The sequence below is a fragment of the Neolamprologus multifasciatus genome, chromosome 23, assembly GCF_963576455.1.
Source record: "Neolamprologus multifasciatus chromosome 23, fNeoMul1.2, whole genome shotgun sequence".
NCBI classification, from domain to species: domain Eukaryota; kingdom Metazoa; phylum Chordata; class Actinopteri; order Cichliformes; family Cichlidae; genus Neolamprologus; species Neolamprologus multifasciatus.
The window spans coordinates 1,782,658-1,809,593 of NC_140460.1; the positions used below are offsets into that span (position 1 = coordinate 1,782,658).

At 42.0% G+C, this 26,936-nt stretch overlaps 1 protein-coding gene across 5 annotated transcripts in view; it reads left to right on the forward strand.

Moving 5' to 3' along the window:
* The window catches only part of cacna1ea (calcium channel, voltage-dependent, R type, alpha 1E subunit a), a 140,394-nt gene that overhangs the window by 91,947 nt on the left and 21,511 nt on the right, over nucleotides 1–26,936 (forward strand). For 4 of the 5 annotated variants that reach the window (XM_085151266.1, XM_085151264.1, XM_085151263.1 and 1 more), the window contains 24 exons: nucleotides 132–244; nucleotides 451–563; nucleotides 2,209–2,340; nucleotides 4,631–4,700; nucleotides 4,856–4,973; nucleotides 6,493–6,560; nucleotides 6,729–6,820; nucleotides 9,253–10,137; nucleotides 11,926–12,170; nucleotides 12,651–12,762; nucleotides 15,133–15,262; nucleotides 15,711–15,770; nucleotides 16,061–16,167; nucleotides 16,561–16,657; nucleotides 19,204–19,364; nucleotides 20,662–20,799; nucleotides 22,147–22,348; nucleotides 22,597–22,761; nucleotides 23,486–23,596; nucleotides 23,685–23,765; nucleotides 23,854–24,039; nucleotides 24,131–24,222; nucleotides 25,980–26,148; nucleotides 26,271–26,398. In XM_085151266.1, coding sequence (XP_085007392.1) covers nucleotides 132–244; nucleotides 451–563; nucleotides 2,209–2,340; nucleotides 4,631–4,700; nucleotides 4,856–4,973; nucleotides 6,493–6,560; nucleotides 6,729–6,820; nucleotides 9,253–10,137; nucleotides 11,926–12,170; nucleotides 12,651–12,762; nucleotides 15,133–15,262; nucleotides 15,711–15,770; nucleotides 16,061–16,167; nucleotides 16,561–16,657; nucleotides 19,204–19,364; nucleotides 20,662–20,799; nucleotides 22,147–22,348; nucleotides 22,597–22,761; nucleotides 23,486–23,596; nucleotides 23,685–23,765; nucleotides 23,854–24,039; nucleotides 24,131–24,222; nucleotides 25,980–26,148; nucleotides 26,271–26,398 — 3,775 coding nt within the window. The remainder of the gene's footprint in view (nucleotides 1–131; nucleotides 245–450; nucleotides 564–2,208; nucleotides 2,341–4,630; nucleotides 4,701–4,855; nucleotides 4,974–6,492; nucleotides 6,561–6,728; nucleotides 6,821–9,252; nucleotides 10,138–11,925; nucleotides 12,171–12,650; nucleotides 12,763–15,132; nucleotides 15,263–15,710; nucleotides 15,771–16,060; nucleotides 16,168–16,560; nucleotides 16,658–19,203; nucleotides 19,365–20,661; nucleotides 20,800–22,146; nucleotides 22,349–22,596; nucleotides 22,762–23,485; nucleotides 23,597–23,684; nucleotides 23,766–23,853; nucleotides 24,040–24,130; nucleotides 24,223–25,979; nucleotides 26,149–26,270; nucleotides 26,399–26,936) is intronic. The other variant, XM_085151267.1, reaches the window with a different exon arrangement.

The following is a 26,936-nucleotide window of genomic DNA, read 5'->3' on the forward strand; positions in this document are numbered from 1 at the left end:
AGAAAAGAAGCCGTCAGTGTAAGTTAAATACAACCTAATCATTCAACCTGGGCGTTAATTAAATCTTCTCAGTCATTGCATTCGGTGGTGGAGATCGCTGATTGACAGAACTTTGTTATTTACGTTTCCAGACTATGCAGAGTTTCTGTTCCTCGCTCTGTTCCTGACTGAGATGCTCCTTAAGATGTACAGCTTGGGCCCACGTCTTTATTTCCACTCCTCCTTCAACTGCTTCGATTGCAGCGTCAGTACTCCGCCTCCCTCTATTTGTGTCTAAGAAAATTCAGATGCTTGCGTTTTTAAACTGTCCTCTCTCCACGTCTGTCTCTGCACCGTGTTTGCCTCTCCTCTTCTCCTCTTCATGACCGTAACATCTGTCCACTTGTCCTTTTTTTGATCAATACGCTGCTCTTTGTAAACTCGCTGTAACTTGCCTGCATGTCTCTTTAGGTCATTGTTGGCAGCATCTTTGAAGTGCTGTGGGGTTTCTTCAGGCCTGGCACTTCCTTTGGCATCAGCGTCCTGCGTGCACTGCGTCTGCTGAGGATCTTCAAGATCACCAAGTTAGTCCTGCAGCTTTCCTCACTCGTCGCCATCTGTTGAGATTTTATATTATTTGCATTTCCCTGTTGACCAAAGACTAGCAGTATTAGTAACATGTGGGTCCCTTGTAGAGCAGGGCGATATGACCAAAAATATTTATCACAATATACATTTGAAAATTTGCGATAACAATATAATTGACACTAGACAAAATACTTTACAACTCCTCAACTTTATTAATGCAAAAAAAAAAAACAACCCATCAATGTATTTTCACTTAAACAAGCAGCTGTTTTTTTTATGTGCATTAAAGTTATATAAAAATTAACAGTGCAAATTCCTTGCTGACAGTTTAACCAAAAGGCATTTCCAGTGGAAACATATCCTCAGCATAACCATGTATAATATCCACAAAACTTAAAACGAGGTTATACACACACAATACGGTAATATTATGTTGAAGCACAGTACGTATCACTCCGCGAGGCTCCGCCTACGATAGCCGTAATGCTCCGACAATCCATCAAGCGGTGCGGCTTCGTAGCTTAGCAAAGTCGTACTAAAACATTTGACAGATTTTCGAGCCCCGTGCACATAAAATCGTTTCGAGGTCAGTAAACACAACCAGAGTTCAAACATAAGGCACACGGGATTATAAGGGGCTCTGTCGACTTTCAGAAAAATCAAAGGATTGATTTTAAGTGCACCGTGTTTTCCAAACAACACGGTAATAACGACGGGCCGCTAGCATGCGCTACCAAAAATAGTGCTTTGTTGTGTATCTGACGAAAGCTAAACCAGTTACACCACTGAAGTTGCAGCATTTTTACAAACCAGTTCTGGTTCATCTGTTTCATTCAACGATCCGCTTTCGCCCTTCTCATTCTCCGTCGCTGCGATGCTTTTTCCGCCGTGTGGTATGAAAACAAAGGCACTGCGCATGCGCGTTTTACCCATATTCTGTCGCGATATTTCATTTTCTTATCGTTGCCCAACATTATACCGGTGTTACAGTGAACGGTATGATATGGCCCAGCCCTAGTCCCTTGTATGTTAAACTACAGAGCAAACCACCTGGTACCCATATGTTTGATAGTGTGATGTCATCGTTTCTATAATAACACTGAGCTAACAGTAGACAGTTTATAATCCGAGTTTAGTTTCTTTACTCCACTCCATCATCATCCTTGTTAAAATGATACACCTGTATTACCCACGATGCATCTCTGTGCGCTTTCCTAATCGATCTTACTCTATATAAACTCAACCCCTCTCGAGCAAGTTTTGTTTCAGGGTTTCTTTTGCACTTTGAGCCTCTAGCATGGACGAGGAGCCTCTTAAACTGTGTGATGCTTTTTCTTTTTTCATTCAAACTGGTATTTTTCAAACCCAAACAACACTGACAAAAGAGACGACACTTGTGGTTATTTATGAAATTTAGTTTTGCAGTTTCCTCTGGAGAAACAGAGAGGCTTTGTTCTCATATGCTTATAATTTATTTCACATTATTTTTCATTCTCCAACAACAGCTGTAAACATATTCTTTAGATTTAAATGTTTCCCTTTAAGTTCTCGTTAATGGGCTGATAGACGGCACAAACCTGAATCCAAAACCTGTGCTTTTTTATCTCCTTTACACTGATGTGGTGTTTGATTGCTTTCAAGGTACTGGGCGTCTTTGAGGAACCTGGTCATCTCTCTGATGAACTCCATGAAGTCCATCATCTCCCTCATCTTCCTTCTCTTTCTCTTCATCGTTGTCTTTGCCCTCCTTGGCATGCAGCTCTTCGGTGGAAGGTAAGACTCCACATAGATTCATAGATTTGTTTAAAGCTGTCCTATAAAACTTCTTCTCGTGATCTGTCATTTATATACTTTTAAAGGATAGAAGCTCATATTAAACATGGCAGGAGTTTCTAAAATGAAGCTTATTTTACAGTGATCCCTCTGAGACCAGAGATAAGCCTTCAGACTGCTATAAACAGTCTGTTTCGGACCGTTGTTTTTTACCAATCATGGAGCTTTCTGACGTCATAGCCATTTCAATCATCTGCTGTTGAACCTTGTTTGTGAGGGGCGGCCAATGAGACGAAAGATGGCTTAAGGGAGAGGAACTAGAATAGCTTGCTTCAGGCTGTGGATCAGCAGACCGGCTGCGTCATGTCCCATCAGAAGATAACGAGGATCATTTTTGAGCAGTGAATCATGCAAAGCGCACGATCTGATATCCTCGTGTTGGTGTTGTTCCCAGATCATCATACTAAAGGTTGTTCCAGGATCAACATTGCAAGTGACCAATCAGAATGTTGTGATGTCATACTTTTGCGACTTCGGGAAAAACCGGCGTAAAACAAAAAACTGTACTTAAGCTGCGAGAAACCGCCTTTGTCCGCCGATCAACGGACCCTAATCCTGACCCTGACCCTTTAATAAACGCTAAGCAGAATTGATATTGTCCTTGCAACATTGGAATTTCATAAATGCACGAATGGGTTGGTGCGCAAAAGAATAACGTCACAATAATGTGATTGGTCACTTGCAATGTTGAACCTGGAACAACATTTTCATGATGATCTGGGAACAACACCAACACGACGATATCAGATCATCCCATGCAAAGCAGCTGTGGCCGAGCTCAAGAACAAAGATATGGAGTTGAAAATGAGAATAATAGAACCTCTTTAAGTAAAATTCACATTTTGTAGTAATTCAGTTCAAGTAAATTCACGTTCACAAACATAATAATAAGGATGAAGCAGACTTCAGGGTGTAGTAGATTCGTATTTACTGAACTGAGAAGACAATAAATGCAATAGATGCTCCTGTTCACAGGTGTTTTTATTATACCAAGACACTGTGTGAGCTCAGTAGAGATTTTAGACTCTACATTTGACACACACACACACACACAGCTATTGTTTCTGGTGTCCCCCTGAGTCAAAGGCCCTTTGCCACAAGCTTTTTCCTCATGAAAAGCTGGCTGAGGTAGACGAGCATGTCCTTGTGATGAAACATAAAAGTCTGTTAGCCAGACTGTCATACGTTGAATTGTCATTTGTAGACTGATTTTTATGCTTCTGCACAGGCAGCTGTTATGGCTAGATTCATTCACGTTTTCGAGTTATTCATCTGACTTCACTATGATTGTGATTGCAATGTCTTAGGAGTGCCTGGTGGAAATTTCTTTCAATTTGGCTCAAACATCCTGTCAAAATTAAGGACAGTTTAATTCCGGTGTGGCGTGGCGTGGCCTGCGGTGCCGTGCAGAAGAGGCGGACGCACCTGCACGGCATCTGCAATCACGCCCCGCCGAATTAAACGCAGGAGGCGGCATGGCGGGTCCTTATCGGAGCCAGGGAATGGAGGAGCTGGCCCACAGGGTGGCCGAAATGGCGGCCGCCCAGCGGGAGCAGGCGGCGGAGGTGCGTTGCCAGCAGGAAGAGCGCCACCTGGGTTTCGGCACCAATGTAAACGACCACGGCAGACCGTGGTGCACGTTCATGCTTTGCAGCATACTATATTAACACTTTCACGGTTGCTGTACATCCGCACCCAGGGCTGCAGCTCTCCCACTGACAGCTCAACATAACGACCACAACAACAACGCCAACCACAGGACCCAGTACAATATTTAATTCGGCGGGGCTTGATTGCAGATGCCGCAGGTGCGTCCGCCTCCTCTGCACGGCACCGCAGGCCACGCCCCGCCACATACGGTTTTTGTTTTGTTTTGTTTTTGCACCAAATCATAATACCAGCCACCCAGAGTCGTTTTATATTGTAAGGTAAACAATAATTCTGAGAAAACCCCAATAGGGACACAACCCCCTGTGAGCAAGCACTTGGCGACAGCGGGAGGGAAGAACTCCCTTTTAACAGGAAGAAACCTCCAGCAGACCAGGCTCAGTTCGGGGCGAGGTGAGGGAAGGTTTAGTGGGAGAATTATTCACTGATTGTCACACAGTTTCACACAATGGTCTAAAAGTAATGTAACATCCCAAAGGTCCAAATTAAAATTTGGGCAGACATGGGGATAAATGTATCAGTATCAGAGTACTTGATTATAAATGTCACTTATTTTTTACAGGTTCATCTTTGAAGACTACACTCCGACAAACTTTGACACTTTCCCTGCAGCTATCATGACCGTCTTTCAGGTCTGCAAATGATCCTGACACATTTCTTTATTACTATTAATCAAAATATATAGGAAAATTACTTTTAAGTATACATTTTGATAAATGTGGACCTAGAGGTGATTCATCAGCAAAGCTCTGCATGGCTGCATGCTGCTGTGGGTGTGTTTTCACAGATCCTTACCGGAGAGGACTGGAACGAGGTGATGTACAACGGTATTCGCTCCCAAGGTGGAGTAAAGTCTGGCATGTGGTCTTCTGTCTACTTTATAGTTCTCACCCTTTTTGGAAACTGTATCCTTCATGCTAAAAATAACAGACAGCCTGCTGTTATTATGTAACGCAGGTTTATTCTAATGTTTCTTAATTGTAGCCATTGTTTCCATTGTTCACTCTCCCGTTTGATCTCATTTGTAAAGCTTAACATATCGATTTGTGTTAGATTCTTGAATTCTAATTAAGAGAGTGGAAGACACTGTATACAAACAGACATGTGAAGCAGACAGATCAATAACATTGACCGTCTGCTCGATGTCCTTCATGGACTCCTTCTAGTTGTCCTTTGTCTATAGGAGGAGGAAGCTTTTTACATTTTTGGAAATTTCTCTTTTACCAAATGGACAAAAGCTACCTGCAGCTAACTAGAAAGTGATTAAAAGTAAAGAACTATTATATATATAACGAACTATATACATCATTTGGTCTCAACCAAACCTACACTCACTGGATCTTTCATTAGGTACTCCTTTCAAGTGCTGGTTTGGCCCTTTTGCCTTCAAAACTTATTTGTCTTATTGGTGACATGGATTCAACAAGGTGATAGAAACATTTCTCATGAGATTTTGCCCCTTATTGACATGATAGCGCCACACAGTTGTTGCAGATTTCTTGGTAGCACATCCATAATGCAAAACTGTCCCACCATACCCCAAAAGGATCGAGATCTTAGTACTGTGGAGGTCATTTGGACTCATTTTAATGTTCAAGAAACCAGTTTGAGATGATTTGAGCTTTGTGACTTGGTGCATTAACCTACTGGAATCAGCCTCGAGTAGATGGGTACACTGTAAAGAGGTGGTTAGCAGCAATACTAAGTTAGGTGTTAAATGATGCTCAGTTGGTACTAATAAAGAAAATATCCACCATACCATTGCATCACCTTCCTGAGCCACTAACAGAAGGAAGGATCCATCCATGCTTTAATGTTGTTTGTGTTTTGTCCTCACCATCCAAATGTCTCAGCAGAAATCAAGACTCGTCAAACCAGGAAATGTTTTTCCAATTTTCTGTTGTCCAGTTTTGGGAGCCCATGCAAAATCGTAGCCTCAATTTCCTGCTTTTAACTGACAGGCGTGGTCTTTGCTGTTGTAGCCCATCTGTTTCAGCGTTCAATGCCGTGTGTTCACAGATGCATTTACCTTGATTGGAGCAAGTGCTTATTTGAGTAACTGCACAAAGCAATCTGGCCATTGTCCTCTGACCACTGGTATTACTGTCAGAAGGCATTTTCCCCAGATAGCTGCTGCTCGCTGCATATTTTCAGGTCTTTTATTTTTTGGGACCATTCTCTGTAAACCCTCAGAGATGTTTGTGGAGGAAAATCTCAGTAGATCAGCAAATTGTAAAATCATCCAACAACCCATCTGGCGCCAACAGTCATCCCTCATTGATGGTCATTGTTGTCAGACCTTGAACATTTTTGTGCTGTTGCACAGGTGCAACGTGGTTCTAATGATGTCAGTCTGCAGTACTGTGGCGCATCTGTCTCTTAACAAAAAGTTAATCTGTTAGTCCTTAACACAGGTGAAACCAGACACTTTGCTTAATGTCTTCTTGGCCATTGCTGTGGATAACCTTGCCAATGCACAAGAGCTAACAAAGGTAATAAAACATGAAAAACAAAAAAGCTTAATTTAATCCAGCTCCCTTTATTAATGCTGAGTAGTTTTAAAAATCTCCCCCCTTTCTTTTTCGCTGTCTGATTTAATTCCATTATTTAAAATTACAGATGTTACAGCTGTTCATTTCATCTTCTCTTCTTTTGATCAGGATGAAGAGGAAGCAGAGGCAGCGTTCAACCAGAAGCATGCTCTGCAGAAGGCGAAGGAGGTTGGACCATTGTCCTCCTTCATGTCCTCAGAGTAAGTGCTGTATGCAGCCTCTCCTGCCTGACCTTCTCTCCTCCCTCGCTCTATCTCGTCCTCCCTCTTGTTCCCTTCTTCAGACAAGAAGTGTGTCGAGTCTTCCATGTGGTGCAATAGATTTTGGCTTACTAATAAAACTACAGAATGTAGAACAGTTAGATGTGCCATCAGTACAAGCGATGACTAAATCGAGTGTCTCTCAGTGCTGGCTCGTAAAAGTTAAACATCACTTAGAGGTTGTCGAGTGAATCGGTTTTAGGTGCAGAAAGGTCTACTATCTATCCTCTGCCTGACCCCTGCTCTGTAATTTGCTCCTAATTGAAGTCTATGTCTCCATGGTTACTGGCTCCACTCCGGGGTGGGAGGTGCTGACATAGTTGTTATGGAAACAGGAGTACTTAGGATCCAAATTAAGGGTGGTGTGTCCATTACAGTAATACACGCCTGTGCCTCTGCAAAGCAGATGTTTTCACTGGAAAATGTTATTAATAAAATGATGTGACCTTATTTTCTCAGTGTCCAGGTCTCCAGCTTTCAGAATAGATGCTTTTGTTGTTTGTCCTTGGGAAGTGATTGAACATTGCTTTGACATAGTTGGTGGAAGTGCATGTGCATGAACACAGGTGGGGGCGTCCTGCTCTGTATGCACGCTATGTATCGAGAACCAAGCGGTTTGTTGCATGGGCATGAAGACGATTCTATGGGAACACAGAACATTAACATAAATGACTTTATTTATTCTGTCTCTGTCTTTCATTCTTGAGACCTTGCCCTTTTTGTTAAAGGTTCTTGATGAAGAAAACAAAGATTAAAACAAAACAGAAGAAAATTGCTGAGTATTAACTTCACTTGAACCAGACGAGGGTCCGGGTTCTTATCAGAGCCCGTAGGGTCAACTTGACAGAGGACACTTTGAACTTTAAGGGTTTCGGGTCTCATCTCTGATGTCAGCAGTGAAACTGTAGCGTGCCTGCCCCTGCTAGCCCCGAAGAAAGTTTTTGCATGGCAGCATTTCCTAAGTTAAAAGAGTGCAAGACGCTGGAGGTTGATTATTGTGTCATCTTGGGAAACGCATGCTTCTGGTCAGCATGATCAAAGGAAGAAAAACAGAAAGATATGCACGCACACTCACCCAGAATGGAACATTTTGGTGCGTGCTCAGTTTTTCTTTCACCGGGAAGTCTTTAATCCCACTCTCAAACACTCCTCAGTGTTTTCAAGCTAATATTTAGAAGCTCGGCACTCGAATTCCCCCGTTAGCTCCACTAGCATGAATGCTAATCTGTGAGTGCTCTGAAGTGGCAGTCGTGTTCAGAGCTGCATCCCAATGTGCTGGTTTTGTTCAAAGGGTGTCTGGAAATGTACTCTTTGTCTGCTGACGGAGCCATCTCTGTGTTTTCTACCTGTCCTCATACCGTAGCTCAGACTGTGTAACATTTCAAGATGTCTTTTTTATCTATGTTGTGCTTACTGTTAATGTTTATTAATGTTGTTTAATTGTTTCTGATACTGTTACCATCTTGTTTGTCGATGTGCTGCTCGGCTCCAGCGGAGACACACACCAAAGCATCCATTTAATCTCATTCAGAATATTTTTTTCAAAGCAACGTGGGAATAAATGCGGCATTAATATTTCATTTTATTTATGTGTGCAGAATTCAGAAAATAGTTTCTTCCCTCCAGCTATGAATAATAAATTCACAGCAGCTGGTAAATGGCACGAACAGTCTGGATAGTTGTTTTCACGGCCGCGTCTTTGTGCGAAGCGCCAGTTTGTTGTGTGTCTCCTGGCCTGTTTTGTCTCTGCTTACAAAGCACTAATGTCTTGTTTTCAACCAATCGCTCATTGATAACACGGATCACACAAGAGTCCACGCTCCAGTAAGTAACGCTGTCTGTTCAACTCTCTGAATCTCTCACTCGTAGACTCATCCTGTGTGCTGTTCTGTCCGTGCTCTGTCCTGTACCTTCCGACTCTCCAGCATCATTTGAAGCTACATTTCTTTCTAAGACTTATTCCACTGACATCGTTTTGCATCTTAGCATTTTTGTTTTTCAAGTCGCACAACAATTCCTGGCTTATTTTTTCACCCAACATCTTCATCGAAAAACCAAAAAGTTGCTTCATGTTGGATGAAGTTTCTCTTTGTAGCTGGTAAATCACTCGAACATCAACCCCAAGCACTCGCACTGTGCTGTGATGTTAATGTGATGTACATGTTTTGACTGCAAACATACATTTCATAAATCAAAAATTAAAAAATGAAGTTTCAATCAAATCAAATCACCCATGACAGACATAGATCTATACATTAAGACGCTAAAATAAAACCATTTCAGCACAAATGCTTAAAGAAACTTTATTTTAAATCTGCTTAATGCTTTCTGTCTACATATGCTGACATCATACCTCATTTTCCTTTTTCCAGGGGAAGCCGCAGGAGGCGGCCCTATCTGTACAGGAAACGAGCCATTCACCGCAGCAGGCCTACCTATGCCTGCTCCCTGGAGGAGGCCCATGGCAGTGTCAGGGAGGGCCGCCCACCCCCACCACTCAACCCCTCTAACTCTTTCATGTCCAGGAGAGAGAGAGGAAAGAGGATGACCATGTCAGTGTGGGAGCAGAGGACCAGCCAGCTGCGGAGACACCGCCAGATGTCCAGCCGAGAGATCCTGTTCAGTAGCCCCGCCGAAGACAAAGACGGTCCTCCTGCCTCGAGCCAGGCTCACGTACGTCCGCTTTCGCTGCACCGCAAGGCCGTGCAAACACCGTCAGGGAGTATAAAGCATCTGACAGATCCCCTAGCCTCCCCAGCCAAGACCCAGCCTTCAGGCTCCTCCATATCTGTGGATGCGCCACTGGATGCAGCTCCGTCTGGTGACATACCCGAATCAGTGGAGCCAGAATCAGCGGATCCCACTGATTCTGTGTTCAGGATCATACCAGAGCCGCCTGATTCAGTGCCCATGCCTCAGAGCAAAAACCTGGATGTTAATCAGAGTCACAAACACGTCAGTGATGGTCTCAGCCCCAGATTGAACGGTGAGCGTCAACACAGGGCAGTAAAGAAGTTCAGACCGCCAGATAACGGGGAGGCACTGACTCCAGACATGGGAGGTCGTGGTGGAAACAGGGGCGGTAAGGACTTGTATCACTATGACCATCAGACCAGGACCAGAAGTCAGGGGTCTTCTCCTGCAAACGGAGGCCAGGTGGCGAGCTGCTCTGTCGTCGGGGACAAGAAGAGTAACCCTGGGAAAGCAGAAGACGCTAAAAACAAAGAGGGAGACGTCTCCAAGCATGAGGAGAGCAGGTGAGACACAAACATGTCTTTTTAGTAGCTGAGGTTGTTTGGCAGATAAAGTTTGAGGGCGATGGAGTGATCAAATGGAAAGGAAGGATGCCATCCCAACAGGAGATCACATTTTAATCCCAATACCCAATGGAGAAAAAACTTCTAATAAGATAACAAATTAATAGCTTTTTTCTTTCATGCACCTTTGACCATTTTAATGAAATTCAAACCTAATTTAATCTAATATTAGTTTCCAAAAGATAAATCTAACGTTTCTGCGAGGAATCATTGACCAAAGTGTGGATTTGCAGTTGTTTGAACTAGCATGCCACAGCTTAAGGTCCTTTCATCAACCATTCATTGGCACCTGTACATAAAATTATCTCCCTATTCTCCATCCATGTCAGCAAAGCTGACAAACGATCTGGCAAACAAGATGCAAGAGACGATCTAATCTGTCATGGTTTTTGGTCATTTCATGCCACGTCAGAGATGTTGAAAGGACCGAGGTCAACATTTCACACTTGGCTTTAAACTGCTGTTTTAATTGAGCTCAGTATGTTTCCTTTAAGTCTTCATTTGTAAAACTCTTATTTGTGTGACCAGTAGGGCTGCCACAGACGATTATTTTGATAGTCGACTAGTCACCGATTATTTTTGCGATTAGTCGACTAATCAGATCATCATCCATTGGACGTAAAACATACAAGCTTATTGCACCAGCAGCATCTGCTCTTATATAACTATCATTAGCTTACAGCTGTAAGTGTTTAAAGTATGTGCCAACTAAAAATAAAGACAAGATGATAGTTTATTAAATTTTAATGAAGTTTGCAGATTGTTTTGGTGAAGTTTAATAAACTCCTTGCTATCTAAAATATAACAGGACACCGGAGTAAATTCTCCAGCATCTCACACTTCTGATCATCAGCTGTCTGCTTGACGTTTATTCAGCTGTGTAAAAACTATAACTTTAATCTCAGCCAAACCGATTTACTCAGGAACAAATAAAATACAAAAAAAAAAAAGCCAAACAATAACATTTTAAGTTATCTAAGTGACTTATATATCATGTTTAACCTGAGTAGCAAAAGACAGCGGTGGGTTTGAAAACGATTTGCCGGGAGTCCGGTGAGCCTAGCCCCCGGCTAGCTATCGAGCTAGTGTTTAACAGATGTCTCCGAAAATGTCGGAGCGCTTTTGAAAATATGTGGTGTCTTGATAAACTGAGCAGATATTTGAGGTTTACACAGCTACATTCTCGCCTGAAAATATGCTAAACGTTTATTTTGTGACCCAGAAAGAATAATAAGAGTAATATTAAAACTAACTAGCTGCCGCCATTGTTGGAAACTGAGCTGGGCTGCGCTATGAATTCTGGGACACAGTTTCTTCTTCTTCTTCTTCTTCGGGGTTTAACGGCAGCTGGCATCCTTGTACATGCAGTGCTGCCATCTTCTGTTTCAGTCCGTTATTACACTCTTAAATCCTACTACTTATTCCTGCGTCTTTTGGGATCTTACAAAGCTTCAAACGACACGTCGACTATTAAATCAGTCGTCGACGATTTTGATAGTCGACGTAATCGTGACTAGTCGACTAATCGTGGCAGCCCTAGTGACCAGTGACTGAACTGTACTACTCTAATCTCTTCTTATGTCTTTTATACTCAAACTTTTATTTCTTCTCCAGCTTTGGAGTCGATAGATTCGCCACCCAGCAGCAGCTGTCCTGCTGCGAGCGTGTCACAGCAGGACAGCTGCTGCTCACATCTGTCCGGTAACGTGTTCCTCTCTCCATCTCCAGACTGAGTGATAAGAGTGCAGAAGGGGACAGCGCTCCAGCAGATAACCAGAGCCACGCTGGTGATCAGTGTCCCCAGAAGCAAGAAGAACCTCCTCAGCCTTCAGAGCCGCCTGCGCCTGCCGTCCCAGAGGACAACAAAGAAGAAACAGAGCTGCAGCAGGAACGGGATAAATCTCAGCTGAGCTCCAGTGTGATCATCGAAGTGCCCAATGTGCAGTCATCGCTCGAGCTCTCCACAATCAAAGGTAATGGACCAAATGTAGATTTGTGATTTTCAGGTAATTTCTTGTTTTCTCTAATGACTTGTGACGAGGCTGCTGGTATTTGCAGCCTCGTCTGAAAGCTCATCAGTGATCGTTTACGTGGGACTGGTTTCCATTCTCACAGGTGGATGATCTGCAGCTATTATAAACTCAAAAAAGCATTTTTGAAATGTTCTAGTAAAGCTCTGAGTAAGGATGCAGTTATAGGGACGTGCTTGATCTCATATCTATTACAGAGATAAAGCATTCTAGGAAACAGTGAGTCATGTCATCACCTAAGCCAGGCCCCACAGTTCACAGCTTACCGCTGCTAGACTTCATCACCTCTCGCTGGATTTTTCTGGTTAAAAGTCCCCACAGAAAACTGAGCTTTCAGTTTTTAGGTTGGCTTTCTGAGGCTAATGCTGTCCTAGTGGGCAGACTGTGATAAAAACAGAATCTCCTTCTCTTGACCTCCTGCAGTCAACAGTAAGGACCCCGAACAGTGCAAGTCAGAGAAGGAGGAATCAGAAGAGACGCAGCCGGCCAACTCTGTGATCCCAGACAGTATGTTCATCTTCAAACCTGACAACCCGTAAGTTGCTGTCTCTTACGTGGACTATTGTATCATGTCTGTGTGACGGGGGAATAATAGTGCAGCACGACTGCAGAGAGTTTGATTAGAAGGTCAATTGCACTCTCGTGTTTCAGAGTCTCCTCTAGTTGCCAGACAACCTCACAGTAAGTAATGCCTGGATTATCTGGGCTTGAGCTCATTGGATTTCAAGCAGCCAATTCTCAAAATACTCTGTTAAATTAACGGTGCATTCAAGCGCACCTTGTAAACCCAAAAGCCAATAATTAAATGGAGGAATAAGTAGTTTAATTTGGCTTTAAGTGGCAGTGGTTTTATGCATCTGGCATTTTCTCAGTCTTAAATGAAGACCAAGGGGTTTGTTTTTAGAGGTTTCAGTCTTTAAAAGCAAACAATTCATTAAATTAAACAGCTAACAGCTGCAGAATATTCATGCATTCAGGCTGTGAATGTGAAAAACACATGATTGCTGTCAGCGTAGCATGAGTAGAATAATTCATGACATTATGCAAAAACTGGTCCAGTCAAATGTAGCGATGCACTTGGATTTAACCCTTTAAAACCAAAGTATTTGATTCATGAGTTTTAGTACATTTTGGAGATTTCTGTATTATGTTTTGTTTTTTCGGACAAAAAGCAAAATAAGCAAAACTAAAAATTGCAAAACTGCCAACAATATGATAAACATTTAAAATCATATATGCAAATTAACATTTTCTCTAAATTATTTCATGGTTCAGGCTTTAAAGGGTTAAATCCACTTAGCTGTTTGTTTCGTTACCTGTGCCACTTAACTTCAATATTTAATATGAAATCATCTTAAAATGCAACAACACAAAATGCTGTCAGTAAATATTCCTGTGCAACTGTTGCTAACACAACGCGCAGCAGTGTGTCATCTCCAAACACTGAAGGAAGCAAACCTGTGGCATTTACAGAGTTCATCAATTACGAGGCTCTGCGACGTGTTATGCATCGTCATGAAATGACAGTCAGAAACATTTCTTCAGAGCGAAGTTTTCTACCTGTGAGATGTCGCAGACAGCAAATTGAGGAAGAAGCTGCAGCTCTCACTCATCTATAAAGATGATCAGGCACTCAACAGCAGTGTTGGTCAAGTTACTTGAAAAAGTAATCAGTTACTAATTACTGATTACTTCCCCAAAAAAGTAATCCCATTACTTTACTGATTACTATTGTCAAAAGTAATTAATTACTTAGTTACTTAGTTACTTTTTAAAAACACGATTTACAACCTGAATAGGTGATAAAGTGATAGATCTTTCAGCCCAATTCTACTTTTTCTACATAATCATCATACAAACTGTAATCAAATGGAAAAGTCTCTTTTTAAAACTTGTTTTATTAGTTTTAATCTTTTAACTTTATGCATCAAGCAAACATTTAATTATCTGCAACATTCTCTGACTGGAAGAAATTAGTTTAACATTTAAACCTATTTTCTGCACATTCCAGCACATAAAATAAAATATTTTGTGTGTGTTTACACTCAGTCTTTCAAATAGATGCAAGTAAAACACAGCAGAAAATAAATAAAGTCAAAGACTAGCGGTCCCGTTGCTCTATTTTCACCTGTAAAGCAGGAGTGGGGTAGGCGGAGGGTTACCCTGGTGCAGGTGTGCAGCGGTCAGTGGAAGAATCCGCGAGTTTCTCTGTGAGTTTCCCATTACGTCGTAGCTACTCGGTGCTTGTTTGGAAGTTTAGGGTTTTTTTCGCTGTAAAAAGAAGTTTTCTTCCCACGCACAACGGACACTAATGTTTTTGTCACTTTTTATGGAATCAAACTCAAAGTAAGGTCAGTACTTCCACGCTTTAAACGCTGCACGCTCATACTCTCTCTGCACTCGATATATGATCCATTGTTGATCTGCACACAGCTGTTGTCACGAACGTCGCACTCGCTTACGTCACTGTCATGAGACATTCTCGCAAAAAAAAAAATCACGGTTTTAGTAACGCAGTAACGCAGCGTTCCTACGGGAAAGTAACGGTAATCTAATTACCGTTTTTGCGATAGTAATCCCTTACTTTACTCGTTACTTTAAAAAAGTAATCGGATTACAGTAACGCGTTACTGCCCATCTCTGCTCAACAGAAATGTTTCTAGGATTTGTCATGACTCTAAATCCTCTTAATTTATCTTTTATTTCGTTGCTTTTCAGTCTGAAACAGCACAGCTTGGTGACATAAGGAGAAGTTGGAACCGATATTTTTTTAAATTCTCCATTTTCATATGAATTTGTAATCCTTGCATATTAGTGTATAAACTGTGGCTAAACGTTTAGTCTTCTTCTTTGTAAATAGCGTACCAGTCTGTGCCTTACGTGGTCTCCACTCTGCCCTCTCCAGTGTGCGTCGAGCGTGTCATTACGTGGTGAACCTCAGGTACTTTGAGATGTCCATCCTTCTGGTCATTGCTGCTAGTAGTATCGCGCTGGCTGCTGAGGACCCTGTAGCCACCTCGTCGCACTGGAATAAGGTTTGTGTTCACACTAATGTACGAATCACCTGTGTGAGGCAGGTGTTACACGATTGTCTCAGTGGAGGATCCAGTCTTTCTGCTTTTTTAATCACTCTCATCCTGAGTTCAATCGCGCTTTATGAGCACTGTGGGTTTCTCAGCTCCCCTCAGGTGAGCAGATTAAATATCATTAAGAACAGAAGGGGAAAAATCCTTAAACTGTTTTGCAAAAGGCCGCTCGATGGGGGGGCAATTATATCTGATGAGTGTGGCAAATGAGGTCTGAAACACACTGAGCCTGGTTATTCGCTGGAGGAGCGGGGCTAATCCTGCGCTGCATTAATGTAATTTGACTTTTTCCCGCTAAGCGACTATCAGGAAGCAAATCGTTTTCGCTCATTGTTTTCTGCGCCCTTTGTGTGTCGTCTCTGATATTTCTAAAGCGTCTCTGGCTGTGACTTTACAGGTTCTGCGCTATTTTGACTACGTGTTCACTGGAGTCTTCACATTTGAAATGATAATAAAGGTGAGTTATTATGTAAAAATGTCAGAAGAAATGGTGCTGAATCATGTAAATGTATCTCATGGGTTTAAATTCAAAGACATCTTGTGGTTTAGCTGGATGAGTTCAGTAACAGACAGAACAAACACAGAAAAACGACTACCAAAGGAGTTGACGTAACCGGTTTTATGTTAGAATTAGGACCCTTTGCTGTGTTTTAGCCTTGAAGTAACAAACATGAATTTATTGCAGCAAGTTGAGGGCTGTAATCACATTATTGCCTCTAACTCGCCGCCTGGCTGTGCTGTCTCCAGATGATTGATCAGGGTCTGATCCTCCACGATGGCTCCTACTTCAGAGACCTGTGGAACATGCTCGACTTCGTCGTAGTGGTGGGAGCGCTGGTGGCCTTCGCCCTCACGTCAGTCACGTGATTTATTTTTATTACTCTCATGAGCTAATCATATGTCTTAACACAAAAGTGTCTCTAAATCAACCGTAAGTTATCTTTTGCATCGCAGTCTGTTCCATTTCCTTTATGGGTTTGTAACTGTTGTTATAAATGTCCCTCTCTCCTGCTTTAACTGTCTGTGGATGATGCCTCTGTGGGATTGACCAGCAGCAATGTGATGGGGTAAAAGACTAAGAAAAGTCCTCTCTTATGAAAAATACTCACTTTAAATGTAGTCATTTAAATTTCTGCAGAATGCCAAATTTGTAAAATACATGTTGTGACAGTGGGTCAAAGGTGAAAAAGAAGAAGAAGAAGAGGCAAAAATGGGACATTAACAATGTTCACGCTGTTTCTGTACAGAAATAACAAAGGACGGGATATCAAAACCATCAAATCTCTGAGGGTGTTGCGCGTCCTCAGACCGCTGAAGACCATCAAGAGGCTTCCTAAACTAAAGGTGTGAAATGCTTTTGACTGTAGTTGGCTTATTTGTCTGTTTTGGTTTTGATGAGGCAGTTCATTAAAAAAAAGATTTTAAGAGTTTAAAGTTATACCAGCACGGTGGTTAGCACTGTTGCTGCACAGAAAGAAGGTCCTGAGTTCAATTCCACCATCAGGTCTTTCAGTCTTTCTGTGTGGAGTTTGCATGTTCTCCCCGTGTTTGCCTGGGTTCCCTCCGGGTACTCCGGCTTCCTCCCACCGTCCAAAGACATGCAGCTTGTGGGTAGGTGGGATAGGTTAATTGGATAATCCAAATTGCCACTAGGTGTGAATGTGAGTGGGAATGGTTGTCTGTCCCTATGTGTTGGCCCTGCGACAGACTGGCGACCTGTCCAGGGTGTACCCCGCCTCTCGCCCTATGACAGCTGGGATAGGCTCCAGCACCCCCCGCGACCCTGAAAAGGAGAAGCGGAAGCGAATGGATGGATGGAAGTTATACCAAAGAGAAATCAAATTAAATTAAAATTTAAAAGACAGAATTTAAATTTGGTAAAAATGTTGACAGTCACATACATTTGTATGTCAGAGCTCAAGCATGAACTTACACGTTGCTTCAGGTTTAGAGTTTCCTTTGTTTCCTGTTATGTCAGTTCACTTTTATTTATGTAGCACTAAATCCCAACAACAGTTACGTCGTATTAGACCCGACAATAACACGGAGAACTTTTATGCCTGCGTCAGCTGTGTACTACAACAGGTTACATATGCAATGTTCCTTCAAACCTGCGCGCGACACGGTCACTGCGCACAGAAACTGCGCTGCGCACAAAAAAGCTCAACCAGAATTGAAATTAAAGTAAATACGTAACATTCTGTGTTGTTTTGCAGTGTGAGTCAGTGAGTGACCGGCGACTGGCTGCTCCAGCCTTATAATGCGATTCACATTAGTATTATGCAGCTAATCAACGTCGCTGACAGGCTGTGACAGCGTCCTTATGTGCCGCCACCAGTGTTTTAGCGGCGTGGCTGATGTGGAGTGAAGACACACTAATGACAACGTGTACAGCCAGTGGAGATGTGAGCAGGACAGACGGAACAATTGACGGGAAAAGTGTGGACTTCAAACTACATACCAGTTTTTATAAAACGAGAGTTATTATTCATTATGTTTTTTATTGTGTTTTTTTCCTGAATAGTGTCGTTGTTTTTTTTGCCACGGGAAGACATGGTAATAACTGCGTTTTCTAAGGAAAGCAATCGAAAGCACTCTGCCTGTGAGTTTAAAAAAACACCCTTTCCTATTGGTGGAAAAATATCCCATGTCAACCAATCAAAAATTGACATGGCAACGCGGCATTTGGTTGTTTAGGAAGAGCGAAAGAGAGAAAGAGTTTTGAGATGTTAGAGATTTGTGACGTTTATTATTTATTTTTATTATTATTATATTTATTTATTATTATTCATTTGTGATGTTTGGAGTCTACAGTTAGTGTGTTGTGTAGTGGACAGTTTTGCTGTGTGTGTCAGACAATGAGTGGCTGCTGAATGTGCTGCCAAAAAGCTGCTGAAGGCAGATTACAATGTAAATACTGTCTCCAGGTTAAAAACAGGTGGAGTGATACACCTGCTGCTGTCTGCAGGTATCAGGCTCCTCCAAGTGGCACAATTAATTGGTGTGGCATCCTATTTGATGCAGAACAGCTGATTGTTGTGTAAATAGTTATTTTAAAAAACGCATTGACTGCATTTTTAGATAAATAGCTGCAAATAACTTTGTTTGCAAAATTCAATTTTTTGAAAAAGTAACTAGTAACTATAATTAATTACTTGTTCAAAATGGCTTGCCCAACATTGGTCATTATATACTGTATTTTGCAGACAAGGCGTTACAGGACTCTCCTCCAGTGCACAGCAGGAACTTCACGCAGAGCTTTATAAAAAAACATGTTAAGTTGTGTTTTCAAAATTGCAATTCAACTTATTTTACTTCCAGTAGCCAACATGCTACACGGGTCACGAACAAGATTTTTTTTCATTGTTAAGTGAGTTATAGCACTTAATTAAAAGTATTATAACAGAAATGTAAAAGCTGTAATTTGATGATTTTAGTAAACCATGTAACTTGGATGGATTTGATGCTGGTGTGACCACAGTGCACACGTCTGCTGTTGCTCACAGTGGTCCAAGGGACGCTCAGGGAGTTTTTGCTCTGACACATGAGGAATTAGAGGGAACCTTGCACATGAGTGTCTGTTCTGTGTTTTTCTTATAACTGTTTGTTGCAAACCAGAGAGAACAGAAACAAAATGAACAGACAGACAAGAGTAATAAACCATGAGCAGCAAACTGTGAGCACTGAAGCATGGAGACCCGTTCTAAGGGATCAGATCTCCAAATCTGCTGTTGATACCGTCAGAAAGCCTGGAGAAGTTTTGCTCAGGACCGCTGTAAAAATAGCGAGGTGGTCTGACTTCCTGGAAGCAAAATATAAAGAAGCGGGCACTGGCCATGGTTGATCAGAATCTGAATGTAAGGTTTTCTACATGTGTTCCTCTCTTCCAGGCGGTGTTTGACTGCGTAGTGACGTCTCTGAAGAACGTCTTCAACATCTTAATCGTCTACAAGCTTTTTATGTTCATCTTTGCCGTCATCGCTGTTCAACTCTTCAAGGGGAAGTTTTTCTACTGCACCGATAGTTCGAAGGACACAGAGAAAGACTGCCAGTAATGCTCTCTTATATCTCTACATTTTATAAATTTAATTTTAACTTGAAAATATTTGAGGAGAATAAATAGGTTTATTAACCTAATATTTAGGTTTATTAACCTAATATTTAGGTTAATAAACCTAAATATTGGGGGTGCAACGATACTCGTATCGATATTGAACCGTTCATACAGTGCTTTCGGTTCGGTACGCATATGTATCGAACAATACAAAATTTTTCATTTATTTTATCAACTTTTCTTCTGACGATGCTGTCTGTGTTGAGCGCTCAGTGGATCTGCGTTCGACTACTCCGCCTAGGCTGCACTGTCGAGCGCAGATCCACTGAGCGCAGGGCAAGCTAGCAAGACAGAAGCTAAGCTCGTTGCAACATGGCAAATTGAACCTCCCCCACCCTCATTCAGATCTGGCGTTTGGAACTATTTTGGTTTTCATGTGACGTATGACCCTGAAGGTAAGCGAGTCATGGACTAAAGTAAAACAGTGTGTCGGATGTGCCACACAATGCTCAATTACATGGGTGGGAACTAGTGCGTTAGCGCAGTTAGCTCGTTAACGTGTTGGCCGTCCAGCCCCACGCACGGGGCGATCCGCGTAGCTCGTTAACGGAGATTTGCCGTGTTGTGGCGTTAACGTCATTTCAGATTAACGCTGACAGCACTAGTGGGAACACAACGAATATGACTGCACATTTACTCCGACATCATCCTAGTGCAAAGACAAGTGGAAGCAGACAAAAACAACAAGCACGCATGCTACAAACTTTAGCCGAGTCATTTAGACAGCCGTTAGCACATGATTCTCCTTATGGGGACCTGATATGTTTAATATGCTGCTGAGAATATAGCCCAGAAGAAGCGTATAGTAGAGCTTTTATTTTGGAAAGAGACATTTCTCTGTAATAAACTCTCTTTTCCAAAGATGAGTGATTTCTCCATCAGATAGATTTATTTTATTACTTTGTTGTTTCAGCAACATTAAATTTAAAAACTGTACTTTTGAGTTAAAATATATATTTATAATTTTAATAAATGACAAATTAAAAAGGCATGAACATTTTTTTGTATCGAAAAAATATCGAACCGTGACACCAAAGTATCGAACCGAACCATGAATTTTGTGTATCGTTGCACCCCTAAAAAATATGTAAGCGTGATGGTATGAACGTCTGTGTGTTGAGTTGGGTGTGGTTGAAGTTGAGGGTGGGAGCTGAAACAGGGGGTAAAGGGAAACCAAGACCAGAGACGACAATGACAAAAACAACCTCACCATGATGGTTGTATTTTCCTTCAGGGGTTACTATATTGACTACGGGAAAGACAAGAAAGAGGTGAAGAGAAGAGAGTGGAAGAGGCATGAGTTTCACTACGACAACGTCATCTGGGGGCTCCTTACTCTCTTCACGGTTTCCACTGGAGAGGGATGGCCTCAGTGAGTTCACTTTAGATATTCGTGCCAATTTCAACTTTCTTTCGTTGGAGCCTTGTTTAATTTTATGTGCTTTTATAACAATTTAACATCTGGCTTGTCCTCTGGTTCCAATGTGACCTTTCATGAAGGAAATTTATTAGATGTGATTCATTCAAGAACTATATTGCAATTTTTTAATCTCAGGCTACAGATTAAACGGGGCTCGTGGGTTTGCACTGACCCAGCCCTTCTTAATTGGCAGTTGCCAGGAAATAAACCTCTGGAAATGATTTCCTCAGCCACTTGAGAAATTGGTATTTGCTCTCCATCCTGGCAAACTAATTCTTAAAAACAATTTCAGAAGAAAAAGCTGCTGTAACACATGATCTAATAATGTTCAGAGAGAGAAAATTTCCTGCACAGAGTAAAGCTTTCTGGAACTTCACTACTTCCAGGAGGTACGGAGAAGAAGGCTGAAGCTCCAGCAGCGCTTCTAGACTTTGTTGTTTTGGCTTGAGCAGCATTTTGGTCTGCAGCCTTCATCAGGGGCGTCACCGATGACTAAACGTGTCGCTAGGGATGGGTTTGATAAGATTTTCACGATTCCGATTCCATTTTCGATTCTGTTTAACGATTTGATTCTTTATCGATTCTTTTTAAAAAGGAGAACACTAAGGTCGATTAGCTTAGAACTTTGTTTTATATCTTCTCTTTGAACAAAATAGAAATTTAGGAGTAACATGGCCTTACAAACCCAACCGTGAGATCTTAGGAGATCCAGCCTATGGCTCTTCAATGGGGTGTCACAGGGTCCCCAGGGAAAAATAATAAAATAAATATTCGTCTGTAGCAATAACAAAGTATAACATAAATTATTTGAGCTGCCTTGTTTCCTGCCAGGTAAATGGCGCTCCGCAATGTGGTGACGTCATTCGGGGCGACTGGAATCGATAAGGGAATCATTTGCAAAAATGGCAAACAATTCCAAGGAATTAAAACAGTGGGAACCGGTTCTCAACAAGAACCGGGTTTCGATACCCATCCCTACGTGTCGCTCTTTACACCACAGGCGTTGCTGGAGCTTCTTCAAAATTTCCTCCACACACCGTCTTAGGTTTTGGGGGACCGATATGAAGGCTGTTTGGTTCTTGTTGGTCATGGTTTGATTAGCATCTATATCAGCATTGGTTTAGCGTTGCACCGCTGCTTTTAAGATAAGATAAGATAACTCTTTATTGTCACTGCACAGTCATACATAGTACAGTAGTACAATGAAATTGGAAAACTGTCCTACGTCGGCACTACATATAACACAACACGACACGATATGACATTCACGACATGACACGACACGATATGATTTTCCAGGGTTCTGCAGCACTCTGTGGATGTGACAGAAGAGGACAGAGGTCCGAGCCACGGCAACAGGATGGAGATGTCGATCTTCTACGTCATCTACTTTGTCGTCTTCCCGTTCTTTTTCGTCAACATTTTTGTGGCTCTCATCATCATCACCTTCCAGGAGCAGGGAGATAAGATGATGGAGGAGTGCAGCCTGGAGAAGAATGAGGTGATGACATGCAGGAATCAGTACTGGTGCAATCTAGTGAAATTAAATATGGTAGTTAGGATGCTGCTCGCAGCTCTTCTTGGCATGTTAAAGATCAGACATGGAAAAGCCCCATCAATCAAAAATACAGCACACAATTCATTCTCTTTGCTTTTGTCTAATCAGAATTTCCTCACATTTATTTTCCGGCACAGCTGATTCTTTGTGCTCACTGCCGTGTTTTAACTGTCGTTCTCTCTGCATTTCAGAGGGCATGCATAGACTTTGCCATCAGCGCCAAGCCCCTGACCCGATACATGCCGCAGAACCGACACACGTTCCAGTACCGTTTGTGGCATTTCGTCGTGTCGCCTTCGTTCGAGTACACCGTCCTGGCCATGATCGCGCTCAACACTATCGTGCTGATGATGAAGGTGAGGAAAAGGAGGTAACGACAGGAAAGAAATCAGAGAACTTATTAAATTTTGCATTTTTTAATGAGAGCAGAGCATTAGATTAGTGATAAATGAAAGCAGAAGCGCTATTATCTGCCTCACGTCTTTCCTTTCTCTTCAGTGACGACTTACTCTGGTGTGTTATTTTCCACACATCCGTTTGATAGGAGAGCACACCTTGCATCACTTCTCAGCAACATATTCTGTGATGAAAGTGCGACTGTTAACACTTTGGGTTTAAAATAAGCCGAGGTGCGTCACTCTGCGGTAAAATAAAGGATGTGCTCGTCTCTCGGCGCCGCCTGAACGCGCTGTGATGTTTGCGTTTGGGTCTGCTGATGTTTTTGCAGTATTTATTTTCTGATCTGGCCTCTTCTGGGGTTGTGCTGCTTGTTCAGACAGACAGGCGCTCAGTGACTCAGCCTGTATTAAATATTGATCTATAATGTCCGTGCGCTGCTATTTAGCATGACCTCATTAACTGTGGCCGCCGCCCCTAGAGGAATGACTCCTTTTATAGTGCGACAGATGAGAGGTGCAGAGACAGAGGCACTATTTATGGGTCTGGAGGAATCTTCCATCAACCTGCAGATCTACAGAGTGCAGGGTTCACACCCATCAGCGCAGTGAACAGGCTGGAAAACAATCCACTTCTTTAGCTTCCTCATAATAAAGATCACTTTATATTTACATGTGTTTTCAGTATTACTCCGCCCCGCCGGCGTACGAGGCTGTGCTGAAGCACCTGAACACGGCTTTCACTGTTCTCTTCTCTGTCGAGTGCATCCTTAAGATCTTGGCCTTTGGCTTTCTGGTGAGAGGAGACAAAAACACGCAAAGCCTTAGAGTGAATTCAACAAGTGTTTGGAAATGACTCAGAACAGCTTTTCCTGTTTCAACAGAACTACTTTCGAGACACGTGGAACATTTTTGACTTCATCACCGTTTTGGGCAGCATCACTGAGATCGTGGTAGACCTGCAGGTAAATAAAAAAGCACTATAAAAATGTTCCTCTGTTTCAATATGCTGTCACAGTATTCAACTTCTCCCGTCTTGTGTCTCTCTGCCAGTTTGTTGATACGATCAACATGAGTTTCTTGAAGCTGTTCCGAGCAGCCCGTCTGATTAAACTGCTAAGACAAGGCTACACCATCCGTATTCTGTTGTGGACCTTTGTTCAGTCCTTTAAGGCTTTGCCCTACGTCTGCCTGCTCATTGCCATGCTCTTCTTCATCTATGCCATCATTGGCATGCAGGTAAGAAGTTCCCCTGCATCCTAGGTGTATTTTTATGGTGAAATAAATCATTCAGAGTGACAGTAAGGTTGTCCTCGTTCGTGTCAATCAGGTGTTTGGGAACATTAAGTTGGACGAGGAGAAGCACATTAACCAGCACAACAACTTTAAATCCTTCTCTGGCGCTCTGATGCTGCTGTTCAGGTAGGACACTTCAGTGCCTGCAACCTGATTAAAATAGATGCACTATTGGAAGCTATGTAATCTAAAAATGTGGGTTCAGTTAACAGCGCTCCAGTTCAGCTGCTAAATAAGTTTCTGAATTGTAGTTTGAATTATGTCGCGAGGTTACAGTAGCGAAGAGCTTTACTGTCCCAGTGTCCCCGGTTACCCTGAGTCAAGTGCACTGAACTTCTTACCTCGTTATCAAATTGCTTGGCAGACACTTTGAGAGTTTTGACAGATTAGTGTAAACAGATGTCTGGAAGAAAGCGTTGAGTGATTGAGTTGTGTTGATGTTCAACATTGTTCTCATGTGTCATAAATTTCAAGGATAACTGTGTGGCAGGTAAGGAAGGTACGGTGGCCCTGAGAGGCCAAACGGACTGCAACTTCAGAAAACACTTGCAAAAAGAAAAATGCTGCAAAAAGAAAAATGCTGCAAAAAGAAAAACACCTGCAAAAAGAAAAATGCTGCAAAAAGAAAAATGCTGCAAAAAGAAAAACAGCTGCAAAAAGAAAAACGCTGCAAAAAGAAAAACACTTGCAAAAAGAAAAATGCTGCAAAAAGAAAAACACCTGCAAAAAGAAAAATGCTGCAAAAAGAAAAATAGCTGCAAAAAGAAAAACAGCTGCAAAAAGAAAAACAGCTGCAAAAAGAAAAACGCTGCAAAAAGAAAAACGCTTGCAAAAAGAAAAACGCTGCAAAAAGCAAAACGCTGCAAAAAGAAAAACACTTGAAAAAAAGAAAAATGCTGCAAGAAGAAAAATGTTGCAAGTGTTTTCTGAAGTTGCAGTCCATTTGGCCTCTCAGGGCCACCGTAGTAAGGACCCAAATGCAGGAGAAACTCAGAAAGAAACTCCGAGGCAGCAGAACTACCGAAGTAGACAAAATAATTCTGGATAAGCAGAAACTAAGAACCACGGCGCATACAGGAAACTGAGACAATAGACACACATGTGAATGAAGGGACAGGCAACAGGTGGGAACACAGCTGATACTAATGAGAGACTAAAGGGAAAGCAAAACATAACACACAGGAGAATGTCTGTCAAAATAAAACCGGAAGTAAAAACACCAGGAGTCCAGGACTAAGACATGCCAGCTTCACAGAGCTAACAGAGCTGGGGGGACAGAGAGGTAAATAAGAACAAATGAAAATCTCATCTATATGTTATTTACAGTAGAACACAAAAATGTCTCAGGAGAGCTGGGGACAGGAAACTAGGACACCAAAGGAAACATGAGCAAACAAAAAAACATCAATGAAAAATGGGCAAACTGGGTTGTTGACTCATACGTTCAGGACATGTCAAGGTTTTAGTCTATTAAGTATTTAGTGCAACATTTAGAAACAGTGCAAAAGAAACAACTGTGTAAATTAGCATTATTTCCGTCACATTACAGTAAAAATAGGACGGCATCCTCTTTACAGTAAGGACAAATCTGTGCTTGCCCACTAACTGCACTCAGCTTTTATCCGCAGATAGTTGTGGTGATCAGCTGGTCAGAAGTTTACCGTGCACGTTCATTGGACAGGGTCGCAGTAATTTTCTCTAACCAGTGTTTTCCATCGTGTGGCTGCAGTATTCAGTATTATCCACTAAACAACTAAATCTCGCATCTAAAAGCTGTTTCTGAAATGGAGCTGCAAGTCTTACTGTGGTTGCACCCTCCAGATGGCATGACTGTGTCCTGACATCTACTCCTCCCCCTGGTGTCGTTTAATGTTTGTATCCAGGAGTGCTACTGGGGAGTCGTGGCAGGAGATCATGTTGTCTTGTCTGGGAGGACAGAAGTGTGAAACGGACCCATTGCTCCAATCAGAGTCGACAGACCCGGAAGGGGGCTGTGGTTCCGACTTTGCCTATTTCTACTTTGTTTCATTCATCTTTTTTAGCTCCTTCCTGGTAAGAGAAAAAAAAATCTTGGCGATCGCTCACCCCTTTATTTATTTGCAACAAAAATAATCATAAATTTTCCCACAGCACATTTGGCACATGTATATGTAGCTTGTGCTTTCTCCATTCAGATGCTGAATCTGTTCGTGGCTGTAATCATGGATAATTTTGAATATCTCACCCGAGACTCGTCCATCCTGGGTCCCCACCACCTAGATGAGTTTGTTCGAATCTGGGGGGAGTACGATCGAGCTGCCTGGTCAGTATCCTTGAGTCTTTACTCCAGTTTACACACAAAAGTTGATCTACTGGTGGTGTTATGATTATGATATGATGTGAAACCCTGTGATATAATACAGCTTCCTCGACCTTGTCATCGACTTTGGTACACCACTACACCCCCCGAACCTTTAAAGACCAACTTGTGAAAATACATGAACTGGTCTCTGAAAAGAGCACGTTCATGTATTTTTACTTTAAGGGAATAATGAGATTTCATTTCAAGTGCTCTCTGGTAATGCTCATGAATATTCCCTGTGAAGAGTAATGCCCAGCTTTGGGCAAGTTACTTTGAAAAAGTAATTAATTATTGTTACTAGTTACTTCTTCAGAAAAGTAACTGAGTTACAAGATTCTAAAAGTAATTAATTACTTGAAAAGTAACTATTGCGTTACTCTGGGGTTCAGGGTATAATTGGCCATTTTAACTACTTTTGATTTTCCCTCCACATTTCACCTTTAAAAACTACTGTACTCAGTAGTACTTAGTTACTTACTTTGTCTTGTTTGGTATCATT